Source organism: Vicugna pacos, chromosome 1 (assembly GCF_048564905.1).
Source record: "Vicugna pacos chromosome 1, VicPac4, whole genome shotgun sequence".
In the NCBI taxonomy this organism is placed as follows: Eukaryota; Metazoa; Chordata; class Mammalia; order Artiodactyla; family Camelidae; genus Vicugna; species Vicugna pacos.
This window is the reverse complement of record NC_132987.1, coordinates 27321412-27343168: the sequence shown is the minus strand read 5'-3', so window position 1 is coordinate 27343168 and position 21757 is coordinate 27321412. Positions and strand designations below refer to the sequence as shown.

At 35.5% G+C, this 21757-nt stretch overlaps 1 protein-coding gene across 1 annotated transcript; it reads right to left on the bottom strand.

Annotated features, from left to right (window-relative positions):
- Positions 1–482: 482 nt before the first annotated feature.
- Positions 483–21740, bottom strand: SELENOT (selenoprotein T). Its single transcript, XM_006202802.4, has 6 exons — positions 21496–21740; positions 8120–8230; positions 7427–7553; positions 5527–5614; positions 3856–4009; positions 483–3008 (listed from the first exon to the last, which is right to left on the bottom strand). Exons 2-5 carry the CDS (start codon positions 8191–8193, stop codon positions 3885–3887), a joined length of 414 nt encoding a protein of 137 aa, XP_006202864.3. The 5' UTR covers positions 8194–8230; positions 21496–21740; the 3' UTR covers positions 483–3008; positions 3856–3884.
- Positions 21741–21757: the final 17 nt, after the last annotated feature.

Sequence of the window (21757 nt, the reverse complement as noted above, 5' to 3'; positions counted from 1 at the left end):
CAGCTCAATTTTCTAAAAATATTTGAACTTTGCTTTCTCTTCTGAGATTGTCAAACTGTCTATATCAGTCAAGAGAGAAGCTCTCACTTTATTTCTCTCCAGATTTGGGGATGTTAGTATGATTTTTTCAGGGATTCTGGAGGCTGGGAATAAAGATAGATAACAGAGTAAACTGCTTCTCTCTGCTCCACCCTGGTGCAGAATACACCACAGAGCTATGGATAATTCAGCAACAATGAAGCACACGCAACTGGACCATAAGGCTCAAGAAGTAGTTTAAGGTCCCAGAGTGGTGAGACTTGAGAGATCTGAGTGCCAGCCTGGGAGGGGGAGATAGGGGCTGTTAGCACTGACTGGGTTAAGAAGCCATTAGAAAAATCACCTACTGACAACAATTTTTTCAATGTAAAATCTGTATTCCTAAATACAGTTACCATATAAAGTGCTCTAGCACAGATTTGATTCCAGAAAGGAGGCGTTCCTTTCACATCAGTGTAATCAAAGTTTATTTTCACAAAGCTATAGAGGTAAGCTCCCAAACTTTACAATTCCTCTTGTTTCTCTCAATTGATTTTTTAAGTCTCAATATTAAATATCAACTCATGCTTTAAAATTGTGTATGCTGTTTTTAAAAATCTAATTAGTTAAAATTATGACAATGATAAAATGCCAACCAATCAAGTCCCCAAACTAATAACATTCAAAATAAGAATCATCATTGGGATCCTGTCATATTTTGAAAGTGGTAAAGACTGATCAACTGTTGTTATTAATCTTAGTGCCATAAGTAAACAATGCATGTACATTTTGAAAGCATATTTATCCTGCACATTTTGATGAGGTATAAAGCCATATTTTGCCAACATTTTTAAAATTAATCTAACAAATGTCTTTCATAGCAACTATGGTAAAAACCCCAATAACATTAGCCAACCTGCTGTCATGTTCTGTGGTCCTCTAACAGAGTACATTTATAAACGACACAACCACACCAATTTGTAAGCAACTATGTAATAAATTTTGAAATATTAGGAATGGAGCCACATTCCAACTTTCCTTTTTTCCATATTTTTTTGTATTCACACTTCTTATTAATTTTTTCACTGCTCTATTAAATCTTAGATTTAAATATGGCCAAAGATAAAATAATATTGAAATGGTTGTCAACAAAATAGTTGAGTTTTATCAGTGACCAAGCCACTTAAAGCTATTCTCCAAAAGACAAGTTATTTACCCAAAGCAAACATGGAAAATGTTAGAATTAAATCTTAGAGTCTCATGGTTGGCCTGCCAGATGCATGGGAATATCCAAAGCTCAAGTTTGGAAGGTCTAAATGTCACTACTGGAATGTCTGTCACTGAAGAAAGACCCTACACACACTCAGCAGTGTGTTCAACTTGCAAAAGTTTCGGCTGGTACAAATCAAGTTAACAAGGTTTTAAACCTTAGTCAAAGATAACAAAATATTACACTTGACTAATAACTTCTAAGTAACCTCCAGCTTAAATTGTATTGACTTTTGCCTCTGTATGATCTTAGGTTAATAGTTCTGCAGCCTTAATTAAAAGGATAAAGCATTTAATCAATTTTCTGCAGTGAATTATTAGGCTAACTTCTTTTTCAGCTAGAGACTACAGTATGTTTCATCTTGAGGCTGTCACAATCATGATTATTACCAGACATGCATTTCAACAAATATTCACAGACAAATGAAGTATAAGGTTGTGCTAAGTGTCTGGTGAGTCCAGTGTTGAATTGTCTAACTTTTCCTCAAGTCCCTTTACTTCCACTAACAAATCTAGACCTACCACTTTTATTCCTATAAGGAAGCTGAAGTACATTATGACTTGCTGTATGACTATTTTTCTACATTATGGTCCTATTTCTGCTAACTTACTCTTATAGCCTTTATCAATTTAAGTTTAAAAAAACCTATCTTTTTAGAACTCTGGAAAGATATTAAATTCACTGAATAAAAAACTTTTCAATTTTGTTTCTCAAATATAATAAAATTCTGATATATGATGTTAGACAAGTTAAATTATTAGACAAGTGATATCCATTCACCTAATATTAATGTTGTAAAGAGGTTCAACTAAACTTTCTTTAGTTAGGCAAGTTTCAATTATCCTAATAATGGTAAATGATCTATTATTTGTGTGTGAATCTAAAGTATATCCCCTAGGAAATTATCTGTGAGTCAAAAGCAAAAATTTAGGCAGACAACTGTTAAATATAACGTTAACAGGTACGCTGGGCAGTAAATTCAGACTTTTTATTTAGCTTACATCTGCTTAGTTTTTTATTGAGTTAAGTATAAAGGCCCAGTTAATCAATTCATTAAATTGGTCAAGGCAAGACACTTGAACTACATAACAGGATTTAAAAAGCAGTTGGTCTTTTAGTAGTTCTCTGGTAATCACACACGCACACACACACACATACACACAAATTGGTAGAGTACTCTGGATATAGGATTTACCCCCATAATCTTATATGATGCCCTGTTCACAACCTGCAGTATTTTGAAAACTATATAAATTGGATATGACCAAATTAGAGATGTCTGATAAACTCTTATAAAGTATTTGGAACTTCGGCTACAGTCCTAAAAAGATCAATGTTAAACTATAAAAAAGGAAAATTCATATAAAATCACAACAGATTTAACAGACATCTTTGGAAAAAAAATCAAATTGCAACTCAATTTTCTACTTTTTCAAATATGACCAAGAAAAAAAAGGTACAAATGGTAATGTCTGCATTTTTTTAAAAACTATTAACTGAGTAGATTTGGGGAAGAAAAAAGCTATACAGTATTATTGCACTCCACGAATGTGCAGAATTCAAAAATGTGCCAGCACTGAAAAACTGTCTTGCATTGAGGTTTTCCAAGAGGTACAACGAGCCTGCCAAGAAAGCATCTGGTCTGTACTAACAGCTTGCTGTCTTCAGTACAGGCCTTCATAATGTCAGTCACGCTGCTCTTGTAAAAATCCCTTAATGTCTGAAAGATACACAGAAAAAAGGAATATTTTATTTCAAAATTCACTCTTGTAAAATCAACTCATTGATCAGAAAAGAACTGAGAACATCTATGCTAAACAAAATTAACTTTCACCTCTCCGTGTTCATATACATTTGCTTATAAATTTTCTATCCTGAACATGTGAAAAGAATTTGCATAGTTTTAGGAACTAGTTATTGAAGGTAAGGAGAGGGTATGTATGTAGGAAGCATAATGTATGAATTCTAGCCATCAGGAGTTCAGTCAAAAAAATTGATGTTATAGGCCCAATTATTAAGCTTTAAACTTAAAATTAATAGCATAACCTTACTTTATTTTGGCAGCTCCAAACTCTCTCTTGGTCATTCATAAATTCTTTTTTTTCCTCTTGTTTTTTTCTTTTTTTATGAGGGGGAGGTAACTGAGTTTATTTATTTACATTTGGAGGAGATACTGGGGATTGAACCCAGGACCTCGTGCAGGCTAAGCATGCACTCTACTGCTTCAACTATACCTTCCCCCCATAAATTTTAATGAAGAAAATATCCATCTGTTAAATCTTAAATTGGAAACTCAAGTGACAAATATGTAATATCTATTATTAATATAATATATATCTATTATGCTCATACATGTAATATCCTGCTAATTCATGAGAATTAACTGATACCTATACTAAGTTATTGTATTTTTAAACTACTTACAGGGGGAAGAGATAGCTCAGTGGTAGAGCACATGCTTAGTACGCAGGAGGTCCTGGGTTCAATCCCCAGTGCCCCCATTAAAAAATAAGTAAATAAACCTAGTTACTATTCCCCTCCAAAAGGAAACAATGTAAACTACTTACAAAAGAGTTTTCAGTGCTGATAGGTGGGGCTATGATCGATGATGTGGGATTGAATCCATATGCACATTGAGCTTCATTTCATTGTCAAGAATTTGAACAAGCTGTTGCATGGATGGAAGGTGACCAGATTCCAGCTTAGACCACACAGGAACATCTATAAAAATAAACGGTACCGCCCCCTCCAAATTAAAGACGATTCTAGAATAGACATTCATTCTATAAATGTCTATGCACATAGCTGGGGATACGAAAGTGAGCAAAAGCATTAAGCTTCTTGCTCTTACAAAGTTTACATTCTAGTAGGGGGAAATACAAAAAGAACTATACAAAAATAGCTACACAATCACATTTGTATACTAAGAATAAAACCTAGAAGATGCTATGGGAGGGACATATGAGAGGCTAGAAAGAAGCCTTTGTACTTACTGTTATTAAAACTGAGAGATATTATTAAAATTGAGAGAGATTATTAATGTGAAAGCTGAAATACAGAAGAGTAGTACAAAAGAGGCTGGAGAAGTTGGCAGTGACTACATCAGGGATCAACAAACAAAGGGTCAGAGAGTAAGCATTTTCAGCTCAGGAAGACATACAGTAGGTCCTGGCTACTTAACACTCATTGTAGCCTGAAAATGGTAACAGGCAATACATAAATGAATGTGAATGATTGTGTTCCAATAAAACTTTATTTACAAAGCAGGCAATCGGGCACATGGTCCGTGAGGCTATGGTTTGCCCATGCCTAGGCTACATCATGCAGGGCCTTTTGGCCATGTTACATGTTCTTATCCTGAGAACAAAGTAAAGACATTCAATAGATTTGAGGCAGTAAAGCAACAAGAGAAAATGTGTATTTTAAAAAATTTATTTTAAATAACTCAACTGTTTGGAGCAGATGCTAGCAAATGTTTCTGTAAAAGGCCAGATGGTAAATATTTAAGGTCTTATGGACCAAGAGGCAAAATCAAGAATATTATATAGGTACTTACATAACTAGAGAGAGAAATTTTCACAAATTTTTCATTGATGAAACTCTAAATTTTAGGTACAAATACTGACATTTTAATTTCATATAACTTCCATATCACAAAATATTCTTCTTTTTTTAACCATTAAAAAATGTAAAAGCCACTGTTAGTTCATAGGCTGCATCTGCCAATCTCTGGTTTAGACAATGTGTTTGAGCATAACAAGATCATTCTGGCTTGGATTAGGGTGGTTAGCAATGAAGATAAATAGACGCAGAAATGTAAAAGGCAGAACTGAGAATTTGGTAATCTATTAGATATGGAGAGTAAGAGGGAAAGTGATGTTATCCTAGGTTTCTGACATGAGCAGCTGAGTAGAATGCTAACAGTGCCATTAAACAACTGAGAAATGCCAGGGAAGGAGCAAACTGGAGTATAAAAGAATTACAGGAAGCTGACATAATCAACAGTTTGGGAGTAAACAGTGTTTAGGATTTCTGGGTATAGCTCCTAGAAGAGAGGACTAGAGCTCTCCAGAGCTATACATTCAAGGATCATTATACAGATGTTATTCTAAAGCCATGGAAGTAGGTGAAGACCATAGAAAGAGGTAATTTAGCATAATTATGAAAAACAGAAACATCTGATGCTTATTATAAATCATTTAAAATTTATCATAGAATGCAAACTATACAGAACTCACCATTCAAAGTTATCTCAAATGCACCTGTTGACATACACTGGTTCTCAATCATGTTGCTCAAGAAGAAGACCATCATACATGCATAGACCTAAAAGAAAATGCAATTAAGTGCAACAAGTTAAAGTCAGTTTGAAATCAAAACATGACAAGACACAATACTCTTTTAAATATATAGCCTCATTTTTATTTGGTAATTGCTCTTTTTAAATCTACCTTAAGTTTCTATACAAATTACTACTGCTATTCCATATGTTTGGATAATGTACACAAAACAAGAAAATTACAAGATTAATTCACATTTATACACATTCTGAAGAACTTACATATGTTATTCCTAATGTAAAGATAAATTTTTTAGAGATCTCATAATAGCCTTAGTAAGTTAAACAAAAGAATACCAGCATAAAAAGGGTTCATTTCCACATTTTATAACAATGTATGAATTCACAAGAGACTAGTGATGCAATAAACAGCAACTCCATGTGTTCAGTATAACCTGTCCATGTTCCAAACAAATCATTTTAAGCCAAACTTAAAAAAAGTAGTTTAGAAAGCACTAGCATATTAAGTTATATTAATTTACCTTTTGAAGGCAAATTTGTACCCTCCCAAAAGAGACTGAAAGCTCTTGTTGGACAGAAAGTTTTTAATTTAATAAAATAACCTAACTAAGCAGAATGTAGTTAGGATGTCAATTCACAACAAGCTGTTTCAGAAAAATCAATCAAAAGGCCCACAGCAGATGAGAAGGAGCTTTTCCCCAGGCCCTACTTGAGCCAGGTGGGCTCTGATTTCATAGAAGTTATCTTAGCATTTGGGAACAAAAGTCTATTTTCATGAGAACAATACACAAGGAAGTGTCATGAAAGCTATAGCTTTCAAAGTATCCTCTTCCACAGCAGATCAACAATGTTAGACGTCTACAGAAGTAAAATGCACTAAAGATAATTTGGAATCAACAGAATTAACAAATGTAGCACAAAACATCAATAGGTACTTGCAATGCTTAATCCTATGCAAATCAGTATTTTGTTAATAGCAGGGCAGACACACACTTCAATTAGAGGTAGCACCTGAGGAGGTTTACATTAAGAACCCTTGCCTGTTATTGGAAATAGTGGTTCCCTAAGAAAAAGAAGTACAGCTATGTCAGGAGTCAGCTGAAGACAGTCTCAGCCTAGACCTGAAGGACAAGACCAGGTAGAGGACTCCAAGAGAGAATACTTCTTAGAAGGAAATCTAGGCAATGTCACTTGAGAGAGAGATAAAAATTAGTTCCATTGCTCAAGCAGAAAGGCAGACTCTCCAGAAAAGATGATTTTAAGTAAAATAGATGGGAGATCTAGGAAGAACATGCACTGTAGAAAGACCCTACAAAGGAAAAAAGACATAGCACGAGACTCTTATGTATACTTATATGGATTACTTCAGGTAACTTGCTTTTCGGATCCCCCAGGAAGATTCAAAGAACAAATAATAAAAACAGTTTTGATAAAAAATAAACCGGTGGAAATCTCATTTTTAATATGAATAAAGCCATTAATACCCATATTAGTTGGTACAAAAGGCCTGCATTATGTATGTTTTACTAGATATGATTTGGCCCAAATTATATAATCAAAATTAGGTACTGAATTATTCTGTGCCCAGATAACACCTAAAGTAATACTTCCCTATCCTTCAAACAATAAAAAGGTAAGACCTAACCATTCTTGATACATAAATATGGAGAATAAGGCCAAGGAAGGTTAAGTGCTTTGCCCAAAGATAAAAAGTGGTTTAAGTTGAAATAATACGTGTAAACAGCAAAAAGTACTTTAAAAAAAAAAAGAAAAATTCATTAAAATATTTCGTTGACAAACTAAATACCTACAGCTATCAAAGCTATTAAGTTACATACCTTATTTTCTTGGCCCCACTGCCAGATGCTAGGAGCTTGCATGCCGAAGAAAGCAAAAGGATCCTTGCCAACAATTATTAAGCCTATTAATACTAGTTTGAAGACTGACAGGAAAGATGCTATGTGTCTATCAAAAGAAAAGAAATTCATCAGAAGCTGCAATTTTTCATCCATTTCAAAATTTCATAACTCAAGTGTATGTGTATAGACATTTTCCAAACATCAAATCTAAAAGTTGCTAATTATACTAGAGAAAAGACAGTTATTAAAGTTTATTGTGCAGTTTTAAAACAGAAATGTTTAACAACTTTTAAATCAAAAATTAATTTATAAACTTATACAGCATTGGCCTTGAAAATACTATTATTTTAACAGTACAGAATTTTATACAATTGACTTTCTATAAAAACATGGGAGTTCTTAGTCTATGTCCACAATAAAAATTACATAAGAAAACACATCTTTAGAAGGATTACCATCTCTGAAATGATCTTCCTCTTTTCCTTCTTACAGAAAAATTCTTCCATATTTGGAGCAAATAAGCATTATTTAAATTATAACCAACTGTAAATTAAACTAACTAAAGAATTATAATAACCAAGTAAAGTTAACTAAATCATTTCACAAGTTTATTCACAAGAGTGAAAAAAATTCACTTAAAAATTCCTTTGTAAGTTACTGAAATTTCCTTACCTATATATTGGTTGAGGGAGGTAATTCTCTCCTTCAATGCGGATGTCTGGGTACCGCTGGCTAATAACCCGCATGTACTCCTCAAACACCCGCCTATAGCCTCAGGAAACACTGCCAAAAAATAAAAGTGCTTCCATTAAGTGGTTTTAGAATATGCCTAGATTTGTTTTGCAGTTTGGCCTAAAAATTATTAACAAGAGTAAAAATGAGAAAAGTCACAAATTAATGATGATTGATGGATACATGGAAGTTTTTTCACAAGTTTCACATATTGAAGTTATCTTCCCTTCAAATAAATCCTTCTATTAGAAAATTAAACTTTATAGATTTGTATTACTGTTGGATAGAAAGGAAATACCTCTTCATATTTTGAGCTCTCAAATCAATTTGCCTTTTTTTTGGTATCAACAATTGTATAAATACTGAAATGAAAACAACTCTTATTTATCAGAAATAGAGATTTTCATAACTGGGGCACACGAAGCATAAAAAGGTACCAAGGCATGATACAGGACACTTTGCTTATTTCTACTCTGCCCTCAACTGGGCAAACATGCTGCTCTATCACAGTAAAAGAAACTTAAATTCTTAGATGCTTTCTGACTCTAAAATTTGATTCTACCTTGCAAAAGAAAACAAAGATTGGGAAGATAATTTTCAGCAGTATGACAGTAATCTATGTCACTACTCCAGAAATTAAATCAACAGCATCCAATCATCTCCATTAAAATCCCTGAACAACTAAACTGTGCATATATGATATATGTTGCCCCGGCAAGAAAAGGGAGATACGCCACCACAATGTATTTATAGAGGGAGAAAAAGTGCACTGAAAACTTTAAGACACTGATGAGAGAAACTGAAGACACAAATAAATAAAAACATCTTATGTTCATGGATTAGAAGAATTTATATTGTAAAATGTTCATACTACCCAAAGTAATTTATAGATTCGAGGCAATCTCTATCAAAATTCCAATGACATTTTTCACAGAAATAGAACAAATAATCCTACAATGTGTATATAACCAGAAAAGGCCCTGAATAGCCAAAGCAGTCCTGAGAAAGAAGAACAAAGCTGGAGGCACCATGCTTCCTTATTTCAAACTGTATTACAAAGATATAGTAATCAAAACAGTATGTATGTAGTGGCCTAAAGACAGACACATAGATCAATGGGACAGAATTCAGAAATAAACCCACACATATATAGTCAATTAATTTACAAAAAAAGGAGCCAAGAATATACAATGTGGAAAGGACAGTCTCTTTAATAAATGGTGCTGGGAAAATCAGACATGCAAAGAATGAAACTGGACCATACAGAAAAATCGACTCAAAACAGACTAGAGTTGAAAAGGCCTGAAACCATAAAATTCCTATAAGAAAACATAGGGGGTGCTTCTTGACATTGGTTCTGGCAATGAGTTTTTGGATTTGACACCAAAAGCAAAGGCATCAAAAGCAAAAATAAAGAAGTGGGACTACAACAAACTAAAAAGCTTCTGCATGCACAGCAAAAGAAAACATCAATAAAATGAAAAGGCAATCTACAGAACAGGAGAAAATATTTGCAAATATCCAAAATACAAAAGAAACTCATACAACTCAATAGCCAAAAGATTAATAATCTGATTTTTAAATGGGCAAAGGAACTTTAATAAACACTTTTCCAAAGACGACATACAAATGGCCAACAGGTAAATGAAAAGGCGCTCAGCATCACTAATCAACAGGTAAATGCAAGTCAAAACAATGAGTTATCACTTCATACCTGTTAAGATGTCTATCATTAAAAAGACAATATAAAACGACGAAGGTACCACTTGGTATGAAGATAGCAGTTATCAGTAATTAAGTTACAGTAGAGGGAAACCTGAGGTGCCAGCTTTATCAATCACAGTGTCATCGAGGAAAAAAAATACCAACCACCACCACCCCAAGGGAACAGCATCAAGTTTATATCTGACAGGGAGAACCAGTCCAAATATTAGTAAATCTCAATGTAAGAAAACTCATTTAAAAAAAGAAAAGAGGGAGTGAGAAATTCATCACTCTTTCTTTACAAATACTACTTCTACATTTAAAATGAAAATTTCACATAAGATTAAGTCCCTAAAAAGTATGAAATTTTTGCAAAGGGAGACAAATCTCTATCAACTAAATATTTAAAAGAACTTAAGAATCTCCAGACACCTTATCTTTACTAAACATTCACCTTCTGTTGTTAGATTCATTAAGTACTAGTATTTTGCTACAACTGCTTTCTATATAAGAACTTTTTATAAGAAATGTTCAATGTTGCTTTTGTTTTGGAGATACTACAAAAATTATGTACAGCACCTATATGCCTAACTACTGTGAAACCAAGAAATGCCACCTGATTTCAATGCCTAAGTTTGCACTGGTGATTACAATGGAGTTGATTATCTAAAATGACAGTATCTAACTTTTAATGTAATATTTGAGCACTGGAGACCTACTTGAATTGAAACTTCCTTTTTTATAGGTGAAGGAAAAAAAAGTGAAACTCAGACAGCTAAAGGGACTCTTCCGTGGTTATACATCCAGGTATTATTAATTCACTCAAATATTTACTGAGTGCCTACTACATGTCAATCACTATATCAGGCAGTAGTTACGTAGTAGTGAGTGGCACAGATATGATCCCTGCCCTTAGTCAGGGCTGAAACTAGAATATAGACTTTGTGATTTAAGATTCTAGGCCCTTCCCATTAGACCTCAATAAAATAGATGATGTAAAACGCAACCTTCCCTGTGTCCAGGAAGTAAGTTCTCTTTGTCCACAAAGCCACAATCAAGTACCCATATAGTAGCAGGTACCTTGAGGTTCTTCCATGATGAAGATGTATATTCTCCCTCAGGGAGAGCTAAGCCTGTGAGCCTCAAGTCTTCATATCTGCCCTGGGAGTTCCCACCCTTCACCATGGGAAGTCCCGAGAAGCCCAGCTAGAGAGCTATGTCTATGTACAGGCAACACTATTGGTCAGATTCCTCCTAGTCACCCAGTTTCCTGGCTACTGTGCTCAGAAGCCTACCTCTATCCTTAGTTCTTCAGGTTCCAATTCCTCAGTTAAGTCTCAGACCTTTGCATCAAACTCCAAATAAAATCAACTCATAATCTTGAAATCTAAAAAGGACTTCAAATGTACCTTTCTTCAAATTTCCAGTTATAAAATGAGTAAGTTGAGGGAGTGTATAATGTACAGCATGGTGACTGTAGTTAATAATACTGTATTTCATATTTGAAAGTAGCTAGGAGAGCAGATCTTGAAAGTTCTCATCACAAGAAAAAAAATATGTAACTATGTATGGTGACGGATGTTAACTGGACTTAATGTGGTAATCATTTTGCAATATATACAAATAGTAAATTACTACATTGTACACCTGGAACTAATGTTAGTTATACCTCAAAAAAAAGTACAATTCTTATTTCTGAAAAAATGAAGTTTACCAGAGTGACACAACATATTTTTAGATAAGTTTACTTACACATAAGTTTTTCCTCCCTATATTTGCCTTCAGACTTATGAAGAAAAACCTATGTAATAATTTTCCCCAAATGTTCACATTATTTTGAAACAGCAATCACTACTGCTGACAGATGTTTTCCAAAGTAAAATATACCTAGTGCTTATCGAGGTGGGAAAAATGTTAAATTAAAGGCATACATGGTAAGGAGCCAGCCATCATTCCACCTCTACCACCACACGCAGCTCTTTCAACTTTTTCTTTTTTTTTCCAACTTTTCCATTCTTTCTGGGTCAGTAAGTAAAACTGTGACTTCCAGTATACCTCCAACAAATAAATATGTGAACATGTTAAAACTACACCGTAGCAGCGGCTTGTTTCTTCTGCCCCCGGATCAAAGGTCCTTTAGGAGTGAATCAAAACTTTGAAAAGAAATCTTAAATTTAAATCCTAATCACTTTGCAAATCTCTAGTAATACAAAAGTATCTTACTATATGGAGTCAACTTTTGCAATTTAAAATATTTTCACACAATACTTTTTTAAGAGTAATTTTCTAAAAGAAAGAACTTGTATACTAATTAGATCATCTTTCTGTAATAAAAAGAAAGGAAATTTGTCCATGTTAACTATTTCAAAAAGACTCTGTGTCTTTTTAAGTCCATTATGTTTCAGTCTCCTAATTCATGGTGCCAACCATCCCACTTTTCCCTTTTCTATACTAACATCTGCCCCTAACTGTATTCAAATGCCTACTTAAATCAAACTTGAGCCGGTCACAAACCTCAGCCTCTCACAACTCCTTACTAAAACAGGGCAAAATCTCAGATATTTACTGTTATGAAATAAATATTTGTGATTTCTATTTTTAGCATCCCTTGAACTCACCTTCCTTTTTAATTTACAATAACCGCCCCTCCAACTGTCCTCTCACCCACACACAGGATTGGATCCTGTTTATACAATAAGACCCAACCCCTTGCCAATATCTGATGTTCCAGAAATGCAACCAGTCACAGGAAGGTTTGAGTTCCTTCTTTAAAAATGAAGAACTGGGATTTTAAAAAGACGATCTCCAGAAAGATGAACATTTAATCAGAGCTATTGTGGGCAGAGGAGAGTGGTAATCTTTCAAAGGGACTCAGGAGAGGACAGAAGTCACTCTCCAAAGAGGAAAAAAAAAAATTGAAATACATTTTACTGAGAAAAGTACAGATGTGAGCAAGAGGAAGAGTGAATGAAGTCTTCTCAGATCTTCCAGTTTTCTATTTCAGCCCATCTTGGGGCACTGCTACATTCCTTCCTTTGGAATATAATACTATTCCTTCAGTAATTATAAATGCATTTCCAAATGTGTTGTTCAAACCAGTTCAAATTGGTTTCTCCACATGCATGTTAAGAATTTCAACCAATAGTTCCCCCTTTCTGTACCCCTAATCAGGAAGATATTTTGTAAACACCATTCTTTCTAACTGCCAACAGCACTAACCACTCCAACAGTTCACTGATCATTGAAAACTGTATTTCAATCTTTATTTTTTCTTGCACTGTTTAGTAGACGAGGTAGTAACAGACATTTGTCTGGTGCATCACCTGCTCCCTAAGCGTTTTAAGCAATGAAATCTGAACAAGGTGCTATATAAACCACGTAAAAACAAGATACTCAGAGAGTGAACAGACTAATCCGATAAATGCTTTTTAAAAAAATTAAAACAAGAGTGTTCACACACTTTCAATGAAGGTCAAAATACAGACCAGAACTTTTTTTAAAGTTGCAAAACAGCTCTAAACAGGTATAAGCTTCTCAGGTTTAGGAACTGTATTATATGAAATCAAGTGAGTTCCCATTCCAGCTGCCTCACTCTTGGAGCACTACAGTGGCCATCATAGTGAAAACAGACACGTACACAAAATATGCCTAACACGGCTTGTAAGATTCCCGGCTTCTTCACTGAGTTTATTCCAAAGAGTTAATAAACCTATTAATTCAATTAATGATCTGTTTTTATTCTCTTCATTCTTTGTGTCTTATTCTTGAGGTCACTAGTTTCTGTATACCTTTGGCGTAACATTTTAGGAAATCTTTGCTGCAGACTGTTCCGCAAAGAATTTATAAACTGTGTAAGTTCCTCAGCTCTTCCTGAGAAAGGAATTTTCTCTCTTTACTCTGGAAAGCATTTCTCATTAACAGATTTATAAGGTATGTAGCCACTCAGTAAAAGTGACTTGATAAAAGCATCCAATAAACGATGAGACTTATCTGCAATCTGCAGGAATTTTTGTGTCATCTTAAAATATTTTACATGACTTCATGTTTTTACGATTTTCAATACATTTTTAAAAATTGAGGTATAAATCACATTCCATAAAAGTCATCCTCAGTGCACTTTTCAAAGTTGTTAGAGAGTGATTAAAAAAATATACGTATAACATATTTCTATTCTACACTAATTCGCTAGCCAATCTAGAGACATCTCTTGGCTGCTTTACTGCTTTCTTGTTTGCTTTGTACTTTTACCTGTTGGTTGTGTGTAGACTGACTTCACACAACACTAGAATAAACTCAATAAAAAAAACTAGGAATCTTAGAAAACCACCAACAGGAGTATTAAGCGTGCGTCAGTGAATCAAAGCAGCAGGAAGAGGACTGGGAATAATACAATGAATTCTGAAAGTTTAGCCTCACCAGTAGGGATGGAGGCCAAGTCAAGAAGGTCGCTGAGAGCAGAGTATGTTCAAAACTGAATTGCTACATATGTATGTACGTGTATGACTGAAACATTATGCTGTATACCAGAAAATGACACAACACTGTAAACTGATTATACTTCTATTTTTAAAATTAAAAAAAAAACAAACTGAAGTGTTACATGTATCACATTCTATGCCTAACAGCTAACACATGGAAGCAGAAGCCAACCAGGTAAAAACTCGTCTGAAAGGAATATTATCAGGAAACACCAATTTATATTCCATTAGGAATTTTGTTATGTCCAGGCCAAACATAGTGGACTACCACAGGATTGTACTCATTTTTTCAATAAATATTGACTGATGGTAGTTACTGTTTCAGGCTCTGGAGATAAAGCAGTAAGCAAAACAGACAAAAATCTATGCCTTTCCGGTGCTGACAACATTCTAATGAGGAAGAGAGTAAGCTGGTAACAGCCAAGTGGAGAGGATACAGTTCACCAATTGATAATATCTGAAGCCGTTTCTCTTGTTTTGCTTGAGAAATAGGGGGGAAAAACACTTGAGGGACTACAGAAAAAAATGTAACAAATTGAAAGAGCAGAAACAGTGAATAAATGATTCAAAATAAGAGCTTATATCCAAAAATATTCTGCAAGAAGAAGAAAAGAATTATAAAAGAGATAAAGACTGCAAGAAATCTCAAAACCAAAATGCAGAATTAAAAAATATATCTTGAGGCCCTAAAGAAAATTCATGGGTGGAAAACTGAATCAGTGATAGAACATAAATAATAAACAAAAATTTATGTTCCTGTATGACTGAAGCATTGTGCTGTACAACAGAAACTGACACACTGAAAACTGACTATATTTCAATAAAAATATATAAAAAAAGACAGAAGATATGAATAGTATCATTAACAGATTTCATAAATACATCAGGTTTTTTTTCCCCCTATAGAAAACACTCTGAGACCACAGAACATTTACAACAATTGACCATCTATGTCAGGTCACAAAGAAAGCCCAGGAAGTATGGGGAGGAAGAATACTGCCTGCCACCTCAGTAAACAAAGAATGTTGCAGCTATCAACCACTGCTGACACCCACAAATGTGCACCATGAGGGAATTCAAGACGGAGAAAAACAGGATACTGGCCCTAGATAGTTAAGATGCTTATCAAAAGAATGATTTCAATAATAAGCCCAGACTCGTGTGTCTTCCCATACTTAGGAAAGTTGTAAATCCATTACCTTGAGATGCCTGGTTTTCTTTAATTAACAGTAATCTTCTGATGTTCCTACAACCTGTTTTTTTGCAAAATCTCCTATATATCCTGGCTTCTCCCTTACCTGTTTGTAACAGTCCCTCAGGGTTGAGAGGCTGTCTCCCAGGCTTAAGTCCTCTGTGCGTCCACCAAATAAAACATAACAGCTAATGACACATTCTCTAATTATAGTGCAATGAACTAAAAGAATTTTAAAACCCAATACACTTTAAGATCTTTTAGTAAGAGTATTAACCAGTTTAACTACGTCAAAATTTTAAATGTGATACCCACTGACATAATCATAATATTTTATACCTATGGATTTAGTTTTTGGAAATAACTGGACAAATATACAGTCACCTTAAAGTAATTTTATGAGAAATTATGACCAACCTAAATGTTAAACAAACAAAAGATTTAGTGACTGAAGTAAACTGCAGAATACCCATCTTACAGAAAACTATGCCTGTTCAAAAAAAGCATACAACTATGAATTCATTAATATAAAATTATATAATATAGCATGTATCTGTGTAAAGAGTCAGCTTGAATGAAGTTCTTCAAAATATTATTAGAACGTTCCAAGGATTTTTCACTTTCTTCCATGTATTTTTTTATTATTTTTACAACAAACGTGTTATTTCATAGCCAGAAAGCTATTTTAATTTTTTTTACACTGAAAGTCAGTAAGTAAAGTTTTCAAAGGTTTATTTACTGAAGTTCCCGTTACAGCATTAAAGACAATACAAATAATAAATTACAACAATGAGCACTTGATAAATGGTAGGAGCAGATACACTGTACTAGGTGTTTTAACTGATTATCTAACTCCAGCTCTCCTCATTTCCTATCTCCTCCCTCTCTGCTGAGTCAGGCTGCATTTGCATATGTTCTTCCTTTAGCTAGAAAAGCTCACTCTTTGTATCTCCTGATGGAGTTCCCCATACCCTTTAAAACTTCATTTCCTCCTCTGCAAAGCCTTCCAACTCCCTCAAATAGGTAATCTTTCTTTCCTCTGGGTTTTTAAGGCCTCTTTTAGAGGTCTCAAAATAGAATGTTTTACTGTAATACTGTTTACAAGTCTGTTTCTCTCACCAGACAATTGGTTTTCAAATGTTAATGTAAAAATCAAATTCATATCTTCCTAAGAATTGGACAAAACAGGAAAACAAGTAGCAGGAGAAAAGGGGCATAAAAAACAAGGACTTGATTATCAGCAGTTCTTGCTGAACCTATGTGGTAAGATTTCTTCCTCACCAATCCCAGGCTGTGCGCCAATCAAGGTAAAGTATGTGAAAACACGGTTTCCCATTTTGGAAAGCGGGGAAGGTGACAAATGAACCAGAGGGCTCCAATGATACTCTTAAGTGACAAAGATTGAAATGAAACACACACGCATGCTTTTACTTTTTTATTTTAAGCTTCAAGAATATTAGAGGTAATCAGAATGCAACCAACATCCTCATTTTACAGATGAACAAATTGAGAGTTAAAAAGATTAAATAATTTCCCAGAAGTCATTCAGAAGATAAAAGGCAGATCAAATAAGAACCCAGGCCTCCAAACTGCTACACTAGTAAATGCTCAGCTTCCCAGTAACGATACTATTCAAAATTTATGAGGTTCCTAAATGATACATTAAAGTTGATTTCCACCACTTATTTTAGTGACAAACTGTAAGGAAACAATGTTTCAGTTTTCTATAAGAGGGATAAACCTTTAAAACCATTCATATTTTACTTACATCTAAAAGCTTTAGACTAAAGTACTTCATTCGTTATTAAGAAGAAAAACTATTATGTGCACAGTATTCAGTTAGACACAGCAGTTATTTATTGCTTAAAATGGTTAAAAAAAACTAAATGGTGACTAAATTCTATGCAAACATTACAGAACTTCAAAAATCTATCAGTGGCAGGGCAGCAGCCACCATTTTATTTGTTCTCTAAAGTGCTCTACTACTACTCTACCACCTGATCAACTTATTACTCTTTTATTCCACTGATTCCAAGAAGTACATTCTTCCTATTTAGCACCTTTTTTTAAAAAAAAATCACGATTTATCTTATAATTATTAGCATCACAAATTAAATGGCTGTTATTTTTTTCCTTCTGAGTGGTATATAAAATAATGGTGTATCTTACAATCCATCATATCTTAGGTTTGGAGAAATATAACTGTTATTTAAATTTTTAGTTACAGTTATTGTGGCTATTTTGGGGAGATGAAAATCTCTTTCTAGGATTTTCCCCTGACTGCTGTGTTTTCAGTTTTAAAAATTCAGGATTCCTTCTCCTCCCTCTCACCAAATAAAAAAAAATTAATAAAAATTGTCTCCTTTAATTCTTTATCACTACAGTGAAAGGCACAGTACCGCTCCAGAACTCAGAAGTCATCTTTGACACCTCTCACTCCACATCACCTCTCTGTCCCCTCAAATATGTAATCACCAACAAGAACAGCTGAAGTTATCTCCTAAGGATCTCTTAAACCTGTCCTTTTACTTCTGCCACGATCTTCCTATTCCAAGTGCCACTGTCTCTTGCCTGGGCAATTCCAAGAGTCCCCCTAACTGGTCTCCCCACTTCTATTCTTTGTCTCCTGTAATGTCTTTTCCACAGTGACAATGATTTTTCTTTAACATAGCCAGCTACACCTTCCAGGCTTTATGCCACCTTCTCTTTGGTCATTGAGGGCTAAGTCTTGGCCTCAAAAAATTATGTTTCTCCTACTACAAGGCCACTAAATAAATCTTATCCTTCATATCTCAGTTCAAAGTTCATTTCCTCAAGGAAACCATTCCTGAGCCCCTGACTTGGTCTCTCTCATGCCATATTACTTTCCAACAGCACTAAACACAACTGTAATTTCATGTGTTGTCCATGGATTAACGACTGCTTTCCACTCTTGCCTTTAACATCCACGAGAGCACTGAACTGAATTCCCAGCACCAGGCAAAGCACCTGCACAGAGCTGGTGCTCAAAAATTTGTTGAATATACAAATACTGTCTAAGTAACTAACATGATCTCTGTAACTTAAAATTTCTCAGATTTCTTCAATTCAACATTTTACTAATCCTGATCAGTACCAGATCTTTATTTTCTTGCCTCCATATCATGAAAGTAAAGGCTAAACTGGTATAAATTTAAATAAAAATCTGTTCTTCTAGTAGTTGCTTCATTTACCTTTTAAAACTGCATTTAGAAATTGGGTGTCCTAAGATTATAGCAGTGGATTCTTAAGTTAGCAAAAATTGGAAAATCCTGCTATACTCTGCTTATATGTTGAAACCCTAACTTTATTTAATCTACTATTCTAAGTAAATCAATTGTCAAATGTTTAAATAAGTATTAATCATAAAGAGCTGTAGCCAGTAATCTCTACACTGCAACAAATGATGAAATGCTACAGGCCTGATTACATATCAAATCACATATATGGGGAAAATCATGCATACAAATATGTCAAACAGTATCTGTCAGAATATATTTACACATAAAAATCACAAGAAAAAAATATGACAAGTGAATTTTAAGATCTGATTAGAGAACTTCATTTTTTATGCTCAATGCTTAAATGTCCAAATAAGTAGTATAAACTTTCCCCCAAATATGCAATCAGTATCATCAAATTTATCTAACTCAATTGCTCAATCAACTGACATAATAAACCAAACACTCAGGTACATAAAGTAATACTGTGCATCTCTGTAGGTTTTGCGGGGAGCCGTATCTGTCTTCTTCACCATGGTATCTTTTGTTTTTTTTTTTTTTTTTTGAGTAAAGGTAATTTAAAGAGATACATACTATATAGAGTGCTGACTGTTTCAGAAGGCAAGAGAAAGGCCACGAGGTGTGGGGTTTGGGTGCTCAGGTTAAAGTAAAAGTAGATACACACTCCATAGACAGAGCGTGGGCCGTCTCTGAAGACGAGGGAGCAAGAGCCGCCTTTACCATGGTATCTTTAGCTCTGGGCACAAGCAGGTACTGAATGAGTATTTACTGAAAAAATATATGAATGCAGAATAGGAAATCTGTTTTACTCTATTTTGTATACTTGATCTCTACCCCTTCAGTTCCATATATATGTTGTGTTGTTATTTTATTTTATTAGCAATAACAAAAGTGGCACAATTAACAGATAATATCTTGACATAAAGTTAAAAAAAGACTACTCATAATAAATACAAAATAATAACGGACAAAAGCAATTGAAAGGAAAGTAAAAATAGCTCTCTCCTTTGTTAACTTTGGTAGTTAATGAAAAGTCGCAGGAGGATTGGTACAGCTTAGTGGTAGAGCACATGTTTAGGATGCACAAGGTCCTGGGTTCAATCCCCAGTAGCTCCATTAAAATAAATAAATAAACCTAATTATCTCCCCCTCAAAATTAAAAAAAATTAAAAGAAAAGTTGCATTTTTTAGCACTTAGATTTCAAATGGAATAAAAAGAGTTTTCACATATTTATCTTCAATTGTCTTAGCTTCCTCTCCTTTCCCAAACTTGTAAATGAATGCCCAAGAGATATATGACTGTCACTTTCTAATGGAAAAAATATATATATGGGGAAAAAAGTCAGAATGGTCAAGCTATAACTTCCATTTACAGTATCATATGAAAGATGACATACCATGATATAATGCCGGCACACACAAACAGTACAGTGAGCTTTTTTTTTAATCAGAAAGTAATTGCAAGGTTTTTAGTTTCTCTACTCAAAAACAAATACTTGCCATCTTATTTTCTGACTCTCTTTAAACATTACTTAAATTGATTTAATTTTAAAGCTTTGCTCAGCCCTTAAGAATTAAGCAAAAAAACTGGTTGGGTAAGCAAAAAAATCTAAACTTTAGTACACCTATAGCAATACAAGAAGTTTGAAAAAGCTGATTTTAAACGCATTATGGCGAACACCAATATTCCAAAGTATCCGGACTCTTAAGATTTACTAATCTGACCATCCTATCCTGAACAAACGTCATCTTTGGAGATACAGAATTCTAATTTCCACAATTTTACAATTTTGGTTTCTGGTGGGGTTTTACTGCTCTGCTTCTAACACTTAACTAGGTAACAACAAAATCACTTACAAAACATTGTCGGAAACTGTCGGGTTTATGGGGAAGGGTAATAGTTTTTCTCTACTTCTCTGAATGCAGAAGAGCTGAAAGGCAGAAAGAGATGCCAGGACAGGGAACTCCAAGGAGGCGGGTGCAAGGGTAATGGGGGAGAAGAATCAGTCGTCTGGGAGCGAACGGTTGTCAGAAGAGCAATGTGCTCCTTTTCAAAAACATTTAGGAAATTGCAAACGGAAAATCATCTTCCCCGGACCTATCCACGCCTATGAGCTATCAGAATCCCTACTCCCTCACTCAACAGTCACCCCCGCAGGTCCTGGAGAAAAAGGCGTCTGTCCTTCGCGGGGCCCCTCCAACGACCCGAGTTAACCTCCACCTAGCCCGCCAGCGACGCCGCCGGGTATAACCCGCGGAAGGCGGGAGGAAAAGTGAACTGAGTGACAAACGCTGGAGCTCCTCCGCCGACACTGCGCCGACTCATGCCCACCTCCGCAGGCAGCCGGGTGGCCATGGCGTGCCGCCGCCGACCGGTCCTCCGTACTGACAAGTGTCCCCACGTCTTCGCCTTTCAGTATTAACCTTCTCCTGCTCTCCTTCCCTATTCCCTCCATTCTAGGAACCAAAAAAGATGTGGGCGGTCGTGCTTGGAGGCAAGGAGGGCGGCCTGGCCGACCCCGGGAAGAGCCGCGGAAAAGGCAGGCAGCGAAAGGCCGCGGGCACCGTTCTTTCGGGCCAAGGAAGGTTCAGCCTTCTAGGCCGCGAAGCCAGGGCCTCGCGTACTGAGAGGTGCCGAGGAGAGGCGCCGTGGGGCGGCCCGGGCCCGGCGAACATACTCACCAAATCTGGAACTTGAGCAGCGGCCCCGTGGCGTACTGCATCTTTAATCTCTTGCTAGGCACGCCGCCCAGGTTGGCCGAGGCATCGCTCCGGACCACCGCCGACGCCGCCACCAGGAGAAGCAGCAGAAGTCTCATCTTAAACGAGCCAGCCACTTCGGCCGCCCTCACACTGAGACTGCAGTCAGCCCAAGGCCGAACGGGAGCCGCGAGCAGCTCCCTACTGCGCAGGCGCGATCTGCCAAGGTCGGGCGGGGAAGCAG